The sequence below is a fragment of the Sorex fumeus genome, unplaced genomic scaffold, assembly GCF_029834395.1.
Source record: "Sorex fumeus unplaced genomic scaffold, SorFum_2.1 ptg000043l, whole genome shotgun sequence".
NCBI lineage: Eukaryota > Metazoa > Chordata > Mammalia > Eulipotyphla > Soricidae > Sorex > Sorex fumeus.
In genome coordinates this window covers 31,148,495-31,168,294 of record NW_026606100.1, presented here as the reverse complement: position 1 = coordinate 31,168,294, position 19,800 = coordinate 31,148,495, and the positions used below count along the sequence as shown (strand labels likewise).

Genomic DNA, 19,800 nt, shown 5'->3' with positions numbered 1-19,800 from the left:
GAGTAGGCGGGAATTGACAGCGGCAAATAGAAGAGCTTGAATCCCAAAGGAACATTGTGTGATTTGAAAAGGTACAGGATTTTAAGGAGTTTTAATGTACCTATATATTTTTAGCTTAGCTTACAAGAGGAAGTGAGCATTAGCTAAAAATCTTTTCCATAAAACTTTTTGGTGATTGGCTCACAGAAACTCCATTCTGCAGGCATTAGTGAGTATATAACTTATTTCTGACATTGGTCAGGCACCCAGGTTAATGTGAGTTGGGAGTCTAGTCAATCCTATGTAGACTTTGAAAGTTGAGAAAAGATTTTTGTTGTTAGCACAGAAATAGTCATGTAGTCAACCTACCTATTAATATCTCCATACTGTATTTATTGTATTTATTTTAAGGTAAAATTGATAACATAACAAACTTTTCTCACTTAATGTGTACAGTTTTTAAAAATTTATTTTTATTGTAACTCCATGATTTACCAAATTGTTCATAATTATGAACAGTTGTTTCAGCCATTTAATGTTCCAGTACCAATCCGACCACCAGTGTGCCCTCCCTCTACCAGTGTCCCAAGTTTCCCACCTACCACCCCATCATGCCACCTTGTAGGGACAATCAAAATTACTTCATATTGTTTGTTTCAGCACAAAGGCAAATGGAATTATCAAAACTTAGATGAATAAGTGAATTTGTGATCTTATATCTCACAATGATGTTACTTAAGTCAGTATTTGAGGATCTACTGTTCTGGGAAATGCTAGTTGACCCTTCTGTGTTGTTTGGACTCACTGAGCTCAGTGGTCTCTTATGCAACTTTCTGATCTGAGTTGCTGTTAATTTACTGGACTGACAATGCTATGAAATTTGCAGGTAGCCTGAGGCCTCATATGCAGCCGTGTGGTTTACAAACTCTAAATATCTTAACAATTTCATGACTTCGCAGTGTGATGAGGTTAACTTGTGGAGCTGGACCTTTTCTAAGTCAGAAGGTATCAGCTATGGCTGCAGGTTGCTGGGCCTTCCAGCAGAAAGGGGAGTCTGTCCACCTCCGGTCAGAGAAGACCCCAGAGTTCACAGCCCAGACCAGTCTACCTGGGAAGAATTGGCAGTCTCCTGGTCACTTGGAGCTGTGATGCTGGGCCATTTCTCTGCTGTTAAGATTGCCTATGTAATTTTTGATAAGGTTTCACACACACACACATATATACATATATATTATACATATATATATACACACACACACAAACATGAAGCTATCTCTACAATTAAGATAATAAACTTAATCTGTCACTCCTGAAAAATTTCTTTTTTTTTTTTACTTTGACTAGCTTTATTGTTTCAACAAAAGATGCAACATTATTTAGAGTTTACACCCCCAAATCAGACATGCTGAAAAGACATTGTGAAATAATTTGTTTTCTACAGCTGGTCACAAGAATCAAACAATCAAACAATTTTGGATTTCTGGTATTTTACTTATTAACCCTGGAAGTATTTCTGCTGAGAGTCAGATAGTTATGAGATTGGTTTCTGTGCTCTGGAGCCATGGCCATGCCGGAGAGCTGCTCGTGGGGGGCAGCTCCGACCTCGGTAGGGCATGAAGGATGAGCCAGGAACACCCCCCTTCCCATGAGGTTTTAGTTGCCCTATCACGACCAGCTCATACCTGGCTTTCCACAAAGCTTCCAAGCGACTGCCATCTTTCTTTCCAGAGGGAAAAAGGCAGAAGGGACCAACACCCTTTCCCCTCCTGGCAGGCATGGTGGCGTGGATTAAGGCATAGTCCATTCACTTTTCTGCTGCAAGCTGCCGGGCTCTGCATTAAGTCCTTGTGCTTCTGGAGCCATGGCCGTGCCGGAGAGCCGCTCGTGGGGGGCAACTCTCGAAAAATTTCTTTATAACCCTTTAAGTTTCTTCTTTAATATCCCTTTTACCAATTGTACCTCTTATCCACCCCACCCTCACCCCTATCCCTGAGTAACCAATATAGATCTGTTTCTTGTCACTATAGATGGGTTTGCTTTATCCCTTTTAAGATTGTATGAAAACTCCATTTTTTACTTGGGACTTCTATATAATGAGAAAAGTAAAGGGGTTTTGGAAGGAAGTAGAGTAGGAACAGATAGTGGGAAAGAAATACTACTTAGGAAAATGGGAAAAACAATTTCAGGGACTGGGAAGAATCGTGGATCGGAACCCATGCTTTACATGCAGGAGACTTGGACTTAATACCAGGCACTGCATAATACCCTTAGCACCACTGAGAGCAGTCCCTGAACACTGAGCTGAGAGTAGCCTCCAGCATTACTGGGTATGACCCTCCTCTCCAAAAATAATATTTTTTTCTTTACTTGGCAGTAATCAAGGCTTACTCCTGGCTTACACTCAGGGATCACTCCTGGCAGGGTTCGGGGAACCATATAGGGTGCTGGGGATTCAACCCAGGTCAGCTGCATGCAAGGCAAGTTCCCCTATCCACTGTATTATCTACTCCCCCAATATTTTTAAAATATAGACTTTAATATTTAAATCAGTAGAGGAATAAGTTTTTGGGGGTGTGGGGGACACCTATAGGTACTCAGGGCTTACTCCTGGCTCTGTGCTCAGGGATCACTTCTGGAAGTGTACAGGGGACCTTATGGGGTACCAGGGATTGAACCCAGAGCAGCCACATGCAAAGCCAATCTTACTTACTGGACTATCTCTCTGACTCCAGTAGAGAAATACCAGAGCCATGTATATCTTTGCTATGACATTAGCAATGGGAATGGGGCCTTGTGTTTCCTAACAATATCAAGAAACTCAAGCCATTATTTCACTTTACAGTAATTCTCAGGGATAAAAGTTCCAAAGTGGTGTGACCACATGCTCAGCTAAGTTTGTAAGGATCCAAGTTTTTCTGTTACTAATCTCTCTCATTCTTGGTTTAATGACCAAATTAGCATTAGGTTTGCTCCCCTCAGAATAACAAATTCCAGTTGGCACATCAATGCACATGAATTTTTGCTTGGAGTTAGGAAGTCTTCTGTGAGACCCGTCCAGTAGACTTCCCACTGAGTCAATGTACTGGAGTGCCCTGGTACAGGGCTAGAGTGATAGTACAGCGGATAGGGCTTTTGCCTTACATGCAGCTGACCTGGGTTCGATTCCCAGCATCCCTTATGGTTCCCCAAGCACCACTAGGAGTGATTCCTGAGTACAGAGCCAGGAGTGACCTCTGAGCTTTGCTGGGTGTGACCCAAAAAGAAAAAAAAAAGTGCCCTGGTATGTTTTGCTTCTGTCTAACTTTTCCAATGTCAAGAGTATAGAGTTCCCAAGGGTGAAGTGAAGCTCCAGAGATATTTGTTTTTTGAACAACACATGGCAGTGTTCAGGGCTCACACCTGGCTCTATGTTCATGGATCACTTCCAGCAGGACTTGGGGGACCATATGGAGTGCTGGAATCTAACCCAGGCTGGCCACATACAAGGCAAGTGCCTTAATCCTTGCACTTTTTTAAAAATAATTTTTAAAAATTTTATTTTTATGAAGTTGTTCACGATAATTTATTACATTCAGTATTCCAACACCAATCCTGTTGCCATTATTTTGAATTTTTCCACCATTACCAAGCTTGCCTGAAAGGCAGGTCCTAAAGAATTTATTCTGTATAGCTTGTTATGAATATTTCGCTAAAAATGATTTTTAAAAGTTTCCTTAGAGGAAAGTGTCTGAATATTGTTGTATCTCACTCTAGAGACATTAAGCTCTTGTATAAGAGATTACTAACATATTGTTACAGGCTGATTATGTGTGCCAATATTTCTTTATCAAGATCAGTTGCCTTCTACTTTAAACCCCATCAAATGTGGTATGCTATTCCTGGTACTGGAGAATGAGATGTCATATGACCACATTTGTGGCTGCACACTCTAGGAATTCTAAAATTTTAAATAAGGTAATAGAGCTAGAGTTAAATTTTAAACTGGATGGTGACTTGGGGATCTGGAGGCATCTCTGCAGCTTGTTCCTCTCTTCTGAGATTTATTTATGAATCTCTGGGTCATGGCTGTTGATGAGCTTTTATGGCACTAGAGGCAGTTCATGGGCATGTCCACCAGACTCCTGGAAGCACAGGGTGATGGAGGGAGGTTGCCCATTCCTGACTCCATAAGAGCTTGGAGATTTTGGTCACAAACCCCACAAACCTGGATTTTTAAGCAGATTCATTCTCATGTGTGAGACTCATCCTGAGTGTGTGGAGCATGGTGGTGATTGGGTTATGGAGGTTTTAGGCTGCTGGGCTCTGTTGGGATGGGTGCTGGGCTGACCCTCCTCCCTCTGGGACACCCTGCATGAGAGACAGCCTCGCGCTAGGTCTGAAAGCATCTCTGCAGCTTGTTGCTCTCTTCTGATATTTATTTGTGAGTCTCTGGGTCATGGTCATTAATGAGTTTATATGGTGCCAGAGCAGTTTGTGGGTGTGACTGCCAGGCTCCCAGAACAACTCCTGCACTTTCTCCTTTGCCCCTGAACCAGCAGTTTTAAGGCTCAGTTATAAATGAGTAAAGTGGTTTTGTTTTTTCCTTCATATTTCATCTCAATAAAGATGCTTTTCAGTGAGGAAAGGAAAGAAAGTTGGAATGAGAGAGATGTTTTATGGAAGCCTGACATGCCTATTCAGAGGGGCCAGAGACCCAGTCAATAAGAGAAACCCTTGTAGCAATAGCAACAAGACAAGGGAAGGTATTTGGGAATGTGCAAATCTTGTCAAGGGAATTAAAATATTAAACAGAAAAGCACAAGTTGGAAATCAGTATTTCACTGAGGCCCAACAAATATTTTGGCATTCTCTCTTATATAAAGAATGATAAAACTTCTGATGGAGGGAAAAAAACCTCACTTTTTTTGGAGTCAGTATTTTGAAGCATAAACAATGTCATGTTGCTATCCACTGTCCTCCAGTTGTTCATCAATTTGCTTGAGCGGGCCCAGTAACGTCTCCATTGTGACACTTGTTACTGTGTTTGGCATATCAAATACATCACCAAAAAAAAAATACATCACCAGGTAGCTTGCCATGCTTTGCCGTGCAGGATACTCTCAGTATTTGCCAGGTACTGAGAGATACTCTCGGTAGCTTGCCAGGCTCTCCAAGAGGGGTGGAGGAATTGAACCTGGGTTGGCCAGGTCGGCCGCGTGCAAGGCAAATGCCCTACCCACTGTGCTGTCACGCCAGCCCATAAACAATGTATAAAGTAAAATTCACCCAAGTCTCAGGGATAACCTCGTGATGGAGCACCTACTCTGCAGCCAGGGGACCATGCATGCATTTTGATCCTGGCAGCACTGTCATTTGGGATTCTTAACACCACAACAAAGTGTACCATCACCTGTGCACGGAAACCAAATGTGTTCACATGCCACAGCACAATGTCTGATTAGAAACATCAGTGATGAGTAACAGAGTCAGGGGCATGAGCACTCTAACCAGGCGTTGGCTTACAACCCATTTTAAGCCTAAACTTAAACTGTAATCCAACATTTTTCCCTTTTCTGTTTGCGAAATGAAAAACACTGAAATAGACTTGATAGGTCATGCCCTCAGCTTTGGCGAATCTTTCCCAAAGAGGCAGGAACCTATAATCAATAAAATGTACATGATAAGTAAGGCCTTACTAACGCCGCCAATAGTATGGGTGATAATTGGCCATCAATACCTCAGGTCGAGGCCCTGTAATGCATCTGCAGTGCCCTAGGCTAAGTTTTCATATTAAACTGGGAGTTTATCTTTGAAGACTTGAACAATCTCATCTGAAGGGCATGAGTATCCAGAGACATATTTCCTTATAAGTCTGCAAATGGTAGCTATTTTAGTCCCAAGTGTGAGTGGATTCATTATATATCTATTTGATTCCCAAATACCATGACAGCTAAGAGAAGGGAAAATTCACCCCTGAAATTCAGGGCGAATTTTGTAATTTTGTAATTCATATAATTACTATAATAATTAGAATAATGTAATTATTGCCAGTAATAATTTTGTTATCTTAAAAGATTTTGTTTTTCTTTGAAGAAAATGTTTACATCGTTAATTTGATTTGCTAATATTTAGAGGAATATTGGTCTATAGTTTTAATTTTCTTACATCTTTTCTGATTTTATTTTTTTCCTCTTTTAGCCTTTTTCCTTTAAAAAAATGCTTTTTATCGAATCTCTCGGATTTTTGGCCTTTTTAAAAGTATCATTGGTTTGTAACATATAATGCTAGGTCTATACCGACATCATTGTGTACTATATTATGTTTGCCAGAAGTCCCACCTTACCATATAGATGTGCTACATCTTAATCAGTCAGTCTATGGGCGCTTAGATTATTTCCAATTCTTGGAAACTGAAGAATGACGTGATGAACATGGAGTGTGTACATCTCTTCTAATTAAGATTTTCTTATTCTTTGGATAGTCAGAAGTGGGATGATTGGGTTGTGTGTAAGTTTTCTTTTTAATATTTTGAGAAATTGGCATATTGTGGTTCATAATCAAATATTGCCAGTAGTATATGAGAGTTCTCTTTACATATATATATACATATACATACATATATATATATATATATATATGCTTGGCAAAACTTGTTTCTTATCTTTTTGATAATAGCCAGTCTAACAGGTAAGGTGATAGCACGTTGTATTTTGGTTTGCATTTCCTTAAGGGCTGGAGCGATAGCACAGCGGGTAGGGCGTTTGCCTTACAAGCGGCCAACATGACTGACCCGAGTTCGATTCCTCTGCCCCTCTCGGAGAGCCCGGCAAGCTACCGAGAGTATTCGATATGCCAGACACAGTAACAACAAAGTCTCCAATGGAGACGTTACTGGGACCGCTCGAGTAATAAGATATAATAAATTATTTTTTGTTTGATTTGTGGCCACATCTAGTAGTGCCCAGAGCTTACTCCTGACTGTGCCGAGGAGTGAATGATGCCTTTCAGTGCTCAGGGGATGGTATGGGATGCCTGGGAGTTCATCCAGTATCAGAGGGATGCAAGGCAGCCACTCTAACTCTTGTATGCACTATCTTTTTAGCATCCCCTATTTTAAAAAATATGTGCACACATGTGCACATGCATGCGCACGCGCGCGCACACACACACACACACACACACACACACACACAGTGCTTGGAATTTGTTCTCAGAGATGCCAGGGATTGAACCTGGTGTTTCCACCAGCAAAGCCCTTTGAGCCATCTTCTTGGCCTATTTCACTCCTTTGTTCATGTATTTTCTAGCTCTCTTAAAGGATGTATACACATTTAGGATGATCATATCTGAATGAAGCACTTCTCTTAGTATTAGGTAATATCCCTCTTATCCCTAATCATATTTTCTTGTTCTGTTGGGTATTGTTTGGTTTAATTTGGGTCCATACCTGGCAGTGCACAGAATCACTCTTTGCAGGCCTTGGAGGATAATATATTGTCCCAAGGATTGAGGTCTGTCATGTGTGAAGTCAGTACCCTACCAGCTGTGTTAGCTACTCATCCTTATTTCTTGATCTAAAGTCTGTTTTATCTGATATTAATGCAGCTATTTTTGGTATTAAGTATTAAACTTTGGTATTAAGTAGTATCTGCATGTCTGTCTTTTTCTGTCCTTTTACTATAAAAATCTGTGTTCATATTTAGAGTGACTTGTCATGCTGTCTTGATAGGACTTGTTCTTCACTTTTATTTCTTTGTGTGTGGGGGGTTAGCCCTCCCATGTAGTGACTCAGCAGCCACTCCAACTATATTCAGCTAACTAGGCCAGAGAGTTCACCACTTGGGACTTATATTACTGGGGACCACTAGAGTAGTCTTAGCAGTCCTCAGAGGCCATGTGGTAAACACAGTTGTGCTCAGGAGCCATGTGGTGCCTAAGTTAGGTTCCTTTGCATGCTGACAAGCCACACTCCTTTGTTTTTTTATGGGGGGGGGTCACACCCAGTGATGCACAGGGGTTACTCCTGGCTCTGCACTCAGGAATTATCCTTGGCGGTACTTGGGGGACCATATGGGATGCTGGGAATCAAACCCGGGTTGGCTGCATGCAAGGCAAATGCCCTACCCGCCATTTTATTGCTCCAGCCCCTGTTTTGTTTTTTTATATAATGTTTTTGTTCTGGAATGCGATTTTGATATGTGAAATTATTTTGGTCTGTTGAAGATCCTAGTTTAAGGATTTTATTTAGACAGGTCAAAGACAACCTTAATATAAGCTACTTGGCCTCATAATATTAATACAGTCTTTAATATAAACTAATAAAATACCTGTCTGCAGATATTGACTGATAAACCAATGTTATACTAGGTCACTTCTACTCTTTGTGTGTGTGTGTGTGTGTGTGTGTGTGTGTGTGTAGCTTTTCATAAGCTTGGGAATTTCCTCTTTCATAAGTGTGCATTACTGTTTAGCAAAAGACATCTTTTTGTACATCTTTACAGTTCTCCAAAGTTTCTTGTTAAATTCCCTTTTCATCACTACTTTACAAAATCTTCTTTTGATTTGTTTGGTTTTTGTTTGTTTGTCTGTTTTTTTGGACCACATCAGCGTGCTCATGGCTTATTCCTCACTCTGCATTCAGCATTCACTCTTGGTGTGGCTCAGGGGATCATGATGTAAGGTGTCAGGGACCATACCTGAGTGTGGTGTTACCCCGAAACAAACCAAGTGCATTATCCACTGTAATATAGCTTTGGCCCCATCTATTGTACGAACTTTAGGTGCTTAACTTCCTCAAATATGTATATCTTTGTCTTCATAGAGTCTTATCGTGGTAAAATTTCTTATTGTGGCAAAATTTTAGGTTCCTCCTGTTTACTAAAGACTGGAGGCTTCTCCATAAAGTAAGCTCCTGGATCATATTTATGCTTTTTATTTTCAATATGCCAAACACAGTAACAGTCTCATGATGAAGACATTACTGGGCCCGCTTGAGCAAATTGATGAACAACGGGAGGACCGTGACTATGACCATGATTTTCTTTCTGTAGGAATCACAGTTTTGTATTGTCTGTTGCCCAATATCTGAGAACTGACTGTTCTTTCATATATATTGTTCAATTTTCTTTTGTTTCATTCCTAAAAACAATTATTCACTGTTGGGCTAAGAAGATAGAGTAACCAGTAAGGTACTTGTTCTACACGCAGCCTACCTGGGTTTGATCCCTGACATTGCATATGGTTCCCTGAGTATTACCAGGAATAATCCCTTAGCACAAAGCCTGGAGTAAACACTGACCACCTTTGCCTATGGATCCCCAAGCCCACCAGGAATGACCCCTGAGTGCAGAGCCAGGAATAAGCCCTGAGCATTGCTTGGTATAGCCCAAAATCAAAAACAAAAGCAAGAAATTTAATTTGTTAAGTTCTTATTTGCCAAATATTCTCAAATTAAGTTCAAAACCTGTAAAAATGATTACTTATCTGTGAGAAAATTGAGACTCAGAAGTTATACTTCCTCCAAACCAGTATTAACTGTGGAACAGAGCTACATACAAAACTTTCTTTACTAGATATTTATTTTCATTGCCAAATACTGCATTGGTTTAAAATTATCTAAACTTCAATATTTAATTATCATAGCATTTTTTTAAATGTAGGAGTGCTGCTTTTTATTAGCCATTGATTAAGCTGATTGGGCATGAACTCCACATTACTTTTTTTTTTTTGATTGAATCACTGTGAGATACAGTTACAAAGCTTTCATATTCGAGATTCAGCCGTACAGTGATCGAACACCCATCTCTCTACCAGTGCACACTTTAGACCACCAGTGTCCCCAATATATCCCGTCCCCCTCCCCCCATCCCAGTCCTCACCCTGCATCCATGGCAGGCAATTTTCCCAATACTTTCTCTCTACTTTTGGGCATGATGTTTTGCTCAGATTTTCGCACCACCATTCAAGCCTGCCTGCCAGGAGCAGATGCTAGATCATTTATTGTCCATTGCTCATTTTGAACAATAGCACAGTGGGTAGGGCATTTGCCTTGCACGCAGCCGACCCTGGTTCAATTCCTCCGTCCCTCTCGGAGAGCCCAGCAAGCTACCAAGAGTATCCCGCCCACACGGCAGAGCCTGGCAAGCTCCCCATGGCATATTCGATATGCCAAAAACAGTAACAAGTCTCACAATGGAGACGTTATTGGTGGGTGCCCGCTCCAGCAAATCGGTGAACAATGGGAAGACAGTGCTACAGTGCTCATTTTGAATACCTTGGACGCCATGGCCACGTGCTTCTGGAATCCTAGATTGTAAAAGGTTGGGTTCCAGAGATAATTTATGTAGGGCACTAATACATTTTTGGATTCAATAGGGTGTCTCTGAACACTAAGGTGGCTCATATTGTGGGTGTGACAGCCAGGCTGACGAGCAGGCTGGGAGCCAGGGGGGGGACAGCCCTGCACCTCTGCCACCATGCAGCATGGAGATTTAATCCTGGACCCCGAATACCTGGGCCTTGCTTGTGGAAGCTCTTGGTTGCCGGGATTCCATCTGGAGGAGGCGGGGATGCTGCACCTGCTCCATCTGGGGTGTCCCGGTGAAATTGGCTTGGTATGGGGCCCAGAGAGATCTCTGGTTCTGTGGTGTTCTTCCAGGACTCACTGTTGTGTCTCTGGTTTTTGAGGTTTGTTTATGGGTCTCTGAAGCAAGACCAGTAATAGAGTTTACAGGGTGTCACTGGAATTGATTCATGGGGGTGACTGCCAATGCTTCCATATGTATTGGGAAGTGTGGGGAGGTAGCTCACCCCAACTCTGTGAAAGCCTGGACCTTTCAGTCACAAAACCCTCATACCCAAATTTTCAGCAGCCTTTATCTTGGCGAGGTCTGTCCTGAAACGGTGGAGTCAGGCCTGGGGTAAGGCAGCGATTTTGGATTGTGGAAGCAAGCAGCTACTGGGGGCTCTGCTTGGGCAGGCACAGGCCAACCTACCCCCCTCCAATTTACCCCAGTCTGTTTAGCCATGTGTGGGTCCAAGATTAACTGCGGCTTTTGGTCTCTTTCGAGATTTATCTATGGGTTTCTGAAATAAGGCCAATAAATGAGCTTGTATAGCTGAGCCAGAGGTGGTTTGTGGGCATGGTTCCCACATACCTAACTTTTGGCCATTTAATTTCTTGGTCCCAAGTTGTTGGGGTCCGGCCAAAGACACAGTGGCAATTTTGGGGTGTCAGCTTGAAGGCACCATCAGGCTGCTGATATACTCACCCCGCGGGTACAGGTTGACCTGTTGGCAGCATCCTACCCCCAGAGAGCATTTTTTTAATTGAATCACCATGAGATACAGTTACAAAGGTTTCATGTTTGAGTTTCAGTTATACAATAATCGAACACGTATCCCTCCACCAGTGCACATTCTCCACCACCAATGTCCCCAGTACCCCCCCACATTCCACCCCTCCCCCTGCCTCTATGGCAGACAATTTCCCCCATACTCTCTCTCTACTTTTGGGCATTATGGTTTGCAGTACAGATACTGGGAGGCTATCACATTTGGTCCTTTATCTGCGTTCAGCACACATCTCCCATCCGAAACTATATCTCCAACTATCACCTTTGACTTAGTGATTCCTTCTCTGTTCCAGCTGCCTTCTCCCCCGCTTGCGAGGCGGGCTGCAACCATAGAGCAGTATTCCTGGCCCTGTCTTTACTGTCCTTGGGTATCAGTCTCAAATTATGTTATTTTATATTTCATAAATGAGTGCAGTCATTATATGTCTGTCCCTCTCTTTTCACCTAGCATGATATGCTCCATGACCATCCACATATAAGCAAATTTCATGACTTCATCTTTCCTAACAGCTGCATAGTATTTCATTGTGTAGATGTACCAAATTTTCTTTAACCACTTGTGTGTTCTTGGGCACTTGGATTATTTCCAAATTCTGGCTATTGTGAATAGTGCTGCAATGAACATACAGGTGCAGATATCATTTCTACTGTGTTTTTTTGCATCCTCAGGATATATTCCCAGAAGTGTTATTGTGAGGTCATAAATACTGAAAGGCTTGTGAAAAAATGCTCTACATCGCTAATCATCAGAGAGATGTAAATCAAAACAACAATGAGGTATCATCTCACACCACAGAGATTGGCACTCATCAAAAAGAACAAGTGCTAACACAGATGTGTGGAGAAAGGGCCTCTCTTTAATTGTTGATGGGAATGCTGACTTGTCCAGCCATTTTGTTAAACAATATGGGCAGTCCTTCAAAAATAGAGAGCATTTTAATATCAGACAACTCTCAAGACTAACATACTGTATCTCATTGGCCCTTAAAATATTAAAAATGCTAAAACTTCAGTTCTAATCTTTTATTTAAAAAAAAAAAAGCATTTCACATGGCTGGAGCACAGCAGGTAGGGCATTTGCCTTGCACACAGCCAATTGAGGGATGCTATTCCTGCATCCCTCTCGGAGAGCCTGGCAAGCTACCAAGAGTATTCCGTCGCACGGCAAAGTCTGGCAAGCTACCTGTGACGTATTCGATATGCCATAAATAATAACAACAAGTCTCACAATGGAGATGCTACTGGTGCCCCCTCGAGCAAATTCGTGAACAACAGGAGGACAGTGCTACACTGCAGTGCTTCATTTTACATAGTTTACCTCAAAGATTATTATGTGAAGTATAATTCACTCATGCAGTTTTCTACAGTTTTCTGCAGTTTTTTGATCTGTGTTTGTTTTATGACCACACCAAGCAATGCTTAGTGGTTAGTGGTTAGTGGTTAGTGGTTAGGTACCATACGTGGTGTTGGAGATTGAACCAGAGTTGACTACATTTAAGGAAAACGCTTTAAGCCCTCTACCATCATTCCGCCCACTCAAGTTAATCTTAAGCAAAAACAATTTCAATGATGATAACTTGCATTTCATTATTTACTTAGATGTTTAAGCTCTTGCACTGGATTTTTACAGCATGGTAAACACCGACAAATTGTTTCTCTACAGAACTACAATCAAACTATAAATACATGGTTGAACGAACATTAATACACATCACTATTTCTTGATTATATAATAAAACAAAGATTAAATATCTAAATATTAAGTTACATATCTCAAAAGGCATATAAAGTAATAAATATTTGCTTAATTCATTAGCAGAAACCCTTTCTTGTGGGGCGCGGTGGCAAGAGAGGTCAGAAAGAGAAGAGAACAAATCACAGTTCTAGGGCTGGGGAGACAGTACAGTCGGTAAGGCGCTTGCCTTGCATGTAGCTGATCTGTGATCCATTCCTGGTGCTCGTATGGTCCCTTGAAGCCCCAGGAGGGATCCCTGAGCACAGTCAGGAGTAAGCTCTGAGCACTGCTGGATGTGAACTTAAATGAAAAATAAAATCAAACAAATGACATGTCTAACAAAAATAAGTTGGTAGTCAACTTTAGATAAATATAAAGAAAATTATGGGGCTGGAGAGACAGTATTTAGGTACTTGCATTGCATGCTGCTGACCCTAGTTCAATCCCTGGCACTGCCCTTGAGTGTTGTGAGAGGTGGACAAGCCCCCTCCCAACTCAAAAGAAGTATGAAGAGAATTAGTTTCAGAAATTTTATGATTAGCACTGTAGCACTGTCCTCCCATTATTCATTGATTTGCTCGAGCAGGCCCAGTAACATTGTGAGACTTGTTACTGTGTTTGGCATATCGAATACGTCACAGGTCTAGCTTGCCAGGCTTTGCTGTGCGGGCAAGATACTCTCGGTAGCTTGCCAGGCTCTCCAAGAGGGGCGGAGGAATCGAACTCGGGTCGGCTGGGTTGGCCATGTGCAAGGCAACTGCCCTACCCACTGTGCTATCGCTCCAGCCCAATTTTATGATTAAGCTACAGTAAATCATATCTAAATCTTTTCCCCCTAAATTTAGAACTGGAGGGACTGGAGCAGTAGCACAGTGGGTAGGGCGTTTGCCTTGCATGCTGCCGACCCAGGTTCGATTCTCAGCATTCCATCTGGTCCCCCAAGCACCATGAGGAGTAATTCCTGAGTGCAGAGCCAGCAGTAACCCCTGAGCATTGCCGCATGTGACCGAAAAAGAAAAAAAAATTAGAACTGGAGAAGATAATATAGGAGGTAACAGTGCTTCTCCCAGGTTCAGTCTTTAGATCACATAAGGTCCCTACAGCCTCTCCAGGGGTCCTTCTGAACACTATTATTCTGGCTCCTAAGAAGGCTTCTTTGTAGGGGAATATAAAAGACATGTTTTTCTTGGACCGAGAGAGATAGGACAGTGGGGAGGGGAGAGTGCTTGCATTGTACACAACTGGCCCAGGTTTGGTCTCCAGCATCTCATATAGTATCATGGGCCCCCACAGGCGTGATCCTTGCACACAGAGCCAGAAGTAAGACTTGAGTACTGCTGGGTATGGTTAAAAAAAAAGAAAAGAAAAGAAAGATGTGCTCCTGTATGATGTAGATTTCCAAACATAAATGGGATGTTTTCCATAATATCACAAAATGGTATTTATAGAAAGGCAAAGTAATCACTGTAAAACTTATTTTGTTTTTTAAGGCAGCAAACCTGATGTATATTATATGAGTATATTATATGGGAGATGTGAGCATGCAATAACCATATATTTTCTATGTTTCAAATGACTAAAGGACAAAACCATATCAGAGCCAAAGTAGTTATAGTTTATGGGATTCTAAATTTTGTATGTTACTGAAAATACTCAAATATTATGCTGAGTATTTTGACACCTCTTATTTCTGATTTTTTAAAATTTGCATCTACTAGGTGGTGCTTAGGACTGACTCCTGGCTCTAATAGGCTCAGGGATTACTCCTGGGCAGTGCTCTGGAGACCATTTGTTGTGCTAGGGATTGAACCCCGGTCGACCACATAAAAGACAACCTGCTGTACAATATTATCTCTCCAGCAATTTAAAATTTCTTATATGCTGGATAAGATTCTTTGGAATAGGTTTAGAGACCTATTTCAGGACTACATGATTTCAGAAAGGTCTGTTGGTACAACCAATTAAGAAACTTATTTTTCAATTTTGTTTTGGGAAGCACACCAGTAGTGCTCAGGGGCTATTCCTGTGCTCTGTGCTCACAAGTGACCTCTAGTGGTGACTAGGAAACATACATACATATATATATATATATAAAAGCTTGGAGCCATAGCACAGCGGGTAGGACGTTTACCTTGCAAGCGGCCCACACGGCAGACCCGAGTTCGATTCCCCTGCCCCTCTTGGAGAGCCCAGCAAGCTACCAAGAGTATCTCGCCCGCATGGCAAAGTCTGGCAAGCTACCCATGACGTATTCGATATGCCAAACACAGTAACAACAAGTCTCACAATGGAAATGTTACTGGGCCCGCTGGAGCAAATCTATGAATAAAGGGAGGACAGTTCTACAGTGATATATATATATATATATATATATATATATATATATAGCCAGCGTTTTGAACCAGGGTTGGTGGGATGCAGGGTAAATGCTTGCACTATCTCTTCAGCACCAGGAACATTTTGTTTTGTTTTCTTTTGTTTTGTTTGGGGGCCACACCCAGTGGTGCTCAGGGCTTACTCCTGCTCTGTGCCCAGAGATCATTTCTGACAGGTTGGGGCACCATATGGGGTGTTGGGGACTGAACTCAGGCAAATGCCTTATCTACTATACTATGTCATTCTGTCTCCAAGCACGTTTTAAATGCTGACCCATTAGAATATTTTTGCTAAGGGTCCAAATAGATTGATTGTAAGCTAGAAATAGAGATCGCAATTCTGTCAGGCCTATGATTTGATAAAATTGCTTTCCATTACCCCCACAGAAGCTTCATTAGACAGTCATCAGGTTACCATGTTGACCAAGATATGTCACAAATTAGGTCCTATCTCAGGTTCCATTTCTAAGGCAGTGGCACCAGGCACCCCATTTTTATTGAATGCAGCTATTGTTTCTGTGGCCATTAGATTCTTGGAATCAGAACCCCATTTTGGGACAGTACTTCTCCACATTTAAAAGTTGCTAGTGTTAAAAGCTCCACACCACTTTTATCATGAGCTGTTGTTCTTCATCTTCATATTTCAGTCCAATTTTTTTTAAATGTTAAAGTTAACATTTAACTTTAAAAGTTAAATGGGTTTGTGTGTTTTGGGCCAGCCATGCCCAGCTGTGTTCAGGGTAAACTCCTAGTTCTGCACTTAGGGATCACTCCTGGCAGGAATCAGAGGACTATATTTGGTGCCAGAAATGGAACCTGGGACAGTTTGTGCGAGACAAGAGACTTAGCTGCTTTCCTGACTCTCCAGCCCCTCACTGCACCCTTAATGCTAGTACAGCAAGCACTGGAGGTCTCCCACAACCTTCCACACAATGAACAGCAGCGAAACAACCAGACAACCAGGTTTCCTCATAAAACTTATTTTTTTTTTGGTATTAACTAGTGATTAACAATCTGGTTAGACATTGGTACATTATCATCATCAAAAGAACAGTGGAGAATAGATGCCTTCTTTCTTCACAAGTGTGATATCACAGCTTGCTTGACATACATCCTTCATTCCTCTACAGATTTATCCAGCTTCACATTTATTGGATTATGTGTAACAAGAAATCTCACGTTCTTACATGAGACATCCATAGGAGCTGGGTGTTTCCTCTGGGCCGTGTTAATTTAGTTCCAAAATTAACTTACGGGCTGGAGTGATAGTATGGTATGTCGGGCACTTGTTTTGCAGGAAGCTGATCCCCAAGCTCAATCCTGGGAACTGTATGGTCCCCTGAGCCCTGCCAAGTAGTGATCCCTGAGTGCAGAGCCAGGAGAAAGCCCTGAGAACTTCCAGGTGTGGCCTTCCCCCAAAAAAATTAACTTAAAAAACTGAGCCCATTCAATTTCATGTTTTTTTAAACCTGAGACCACAGAGATAGAATGCAGGATAAGGCACTTGCCTTGCATGGAGCTGACCCAAATTAGATTCCTGGCACTGCTTAAGATTCCCTGAGTACTGTCAGGAGTGATACTTGAGCAACACTGGGTTTCTCCTGTTAAAGAACTAGTGGAGAATCTAGGAGAAAACAAATACAACTAAATAATGTTTACAGTTTGGTTGAAAGAGAGGTGTCTGGCCTGATTTAATTCATACACATACACTGCCTAAAACCAGAGTTCAGACTATAGTGGTTTAACTTGGAGCCATAACAAATTCCCCTGTACTAAATCTTGTTAATTAGAAAAGCAGCACTCTGAAAATATGTTTTATTAAGGCTCCTGCCTTCTTTTTCATAAAACTATGAATTTATAAAAATAAGATATTAATAGAACAGATATAAAGCCAAAAAACAGAGTTTTTTCTATCCAGTTGCAGTTGTAGGCCCTATTTCTGATAGAGCTGCTGCTGCTACTCTTTCTAGAAGGATCTTGGGTGTGCTGTAGTAGTATTCAGATATGAAGTTCTTGGGAAAATTATCCACATTTTAATTTTTTTCCTTTTTTGGGGGGTGGGGGGGGGCAGGCACCCTGCAGTGCCCAGGGGCTCTGCTCTCAGGGGTCACACTCCTAGTGGAGCACAGGGACCATGTGGTGCTTGAGACCATGCAGTGCCAGGCCCAGGGACATTGAAAAGCATTTAGAAGCATTTGAAATCAGGCCACTTGCCAAACACTAGTCTAAGACTCATATTGACTCATTTTAACTTTCACTTAAACCTTTCATGTAAGAATTGCGGCTGTTCTCTACTAAGTGCAAAAGGCTAGAAAAGGATTTGACGATTGGGTCAAAAGTCCTACTTAAAGCTGGATACCACTCACTGCTCCACCTGACTGTAACCTCTCAAGTCATTCCCTCCAGGTTCTAATTCTAGCTCTATCACTTATAACAAGTTAATATGAAAGAAAGATATATATATATATATGAAGTATATATATGTGTATACACATGCATGCACACACACACACACACACACACACACACACACATATATATATATATATGGGCTGGAGCGATAGCACAGCGGTAGGGCGTTTGCCTTGCATGGCTGACCTGAGTTCAATTCTTCCGCCCCTCTCGGAGAGCCCGGCAAGCTACTGAGAGTATCTTGCCCACACGGCAGAGCCTGGCAAGCTACCTGTGATGTATTCAATATGCCAAACACAGTAACAACAGTCTCCAATGGAGATGTTACTGGGCCCACTCAGTGACTATATCTGTCACTGTCACTGTCCTCCCGTTGTTCATCGATTTGCTCGAGCGGGCCCAGTAACATTGTGAGACTTGTTACTGTGTTTGGCATATCGAAGACGTCACGGGTAGCTTGCCAGGCTTTGCTATGCAGGCGAAATACTCTCAGTAGCTTGCCGGACTCTCCGAGAGGGGCAGAGGAATTGAACTCGGGTCGATGGTGTCGGCCTGTGCAAGGCAAATGCCCTACTCGCTGTGCTATCGCTCCAGTCATATATATATCTATGCTTTTTAAAAATTCTAGGATGAAGAGAAAATTAGTATACACTCTGATTATTCTAATAGAGCTATTTTTAGAGGTGTCTTCATTCCCTGTGTTTGTATTTCCAAGTAGGGGTCTGAGAGATCTTTGTTCTTTTTTTCAGTTCTGAGGCTTTCTACCAATGCAGGCCAGTGGAAAGAAGCAGCTAGCAAGGTGACCCATGCATTGGTTAATATCAGGTAAGAGCCAGAAGTTATCTTGGTTTATCCTGAGGTTTTTTTTTTTTTTATACCTTTTAAATGGAGTTTGCTCAGCACCACTATAATTTAAAGCCCTGCTGTCTGTAGAAATGGAAGAGATTGTCGTATTTGATCAAGAACATCAGGAGTATGTGAGGCTTTCCTTTAAGTCCGCTGAAATAGCTCACAGTGCTATTCTACGAATTTCCTACCAAGAGATGGGTGCAAACCGTTTTCAGGAGTCTTTGTTGCTGGAATGTGTTCTATTGATAAGATCTCAAAGCTTTTCTCTGAAATTTTGTTCTGTGAGTTCCGTGAATGACTCATGCGGATCTGGAACTTTGACGTTTTGCTTTGCATGGCTATTCTATTTGTGGTAAACAGAGACAAATGGAACTCATGGGGCTAAGTCATTTCTATTTTAAAAGTTTATTATAAAATGGAAGGCATTTATAGAATGCTGTATTTAATGGACAGTAATACTGAGTCAGAAATAGAATTCGTTTAGGGTCTTCAGGAGATACTACTCACCCAGAAAGTGAGCTGTTTTGTAAATGGAGAAAATGTGCTTTCAGTGTTATGAAATCCAAAGCTGACTTTTGTTACATTCCTCACTCCCTTTGTGCCTATCATTTTCCATTTTCTCAACAGTTATTAAATTGTTCTTGCAAACAGTTGAAAAATTAATGTTGAGTAGAAGAGGCAAACCCAGCAGATGGGGAAACTTGATTTAGCTCCAGATGTAAGCCTTGCCAGATAATCCCAGTAATAGTAATACACAGTTACAACTTGGTATAGATTCTAATGCGTGACAGAGCTGAAATTAAGTATTTCTGTGTTTCCCTTTCTCTTTCTTTTTTTCTCTTAATGTGGAATATCCTGTGCTTGCTCTAATATACTACAGTTCTTGGCACATCTGGGAACAAAAAGAAAAGTGTGAAATGTATGTGTTGGGAGGTCTGGGCTGAGGGAGCATGGAGATGAGAGGTGCTAACAAGATAGGCTTGAAGGCTGATCTGCCTTACCTGACTCTAGAGACATTTTGCAGCAAACATAGTTTTATAAATCTTACAAATAAATGCATATCTGTACCTAGCAAATAAGTCAGATAGTATGGAAAGACGTTATGATGAATGTGATT

The 19,800-nt window shown here is 41.6% G+C and overlaps 1 protein-coding gene across 2 annotated transcripts in view; it reads left to right on the top strand.

Annotated features, from left to right (window-relative positions):
- The window catches only part of ARMH3 (armadillo like helical domain containing 3), a 207,140-nt gene that overhangs the window by 108,927 nt on the left and 78,413 nt on the right, over positions 1 to 19,800 (top strand). For both annotated transcript variants that reach the window (XR_008793369.1, XM_056120515.1), the window contains exon 23: positions 18,584 to 18,659. Coding sequence is in view for 1 of the 2 variants with exons in the window: in XM_056120515.1 (XP_055976490.1) it covers positions 18,584 to 18,659 (76 nt within the window). In the remaining variant the exon portion in view is untranslated. The remainder of the gene's footprint in view (positions 1 to 18,583; positions 18,660 to 19,800) is intronic.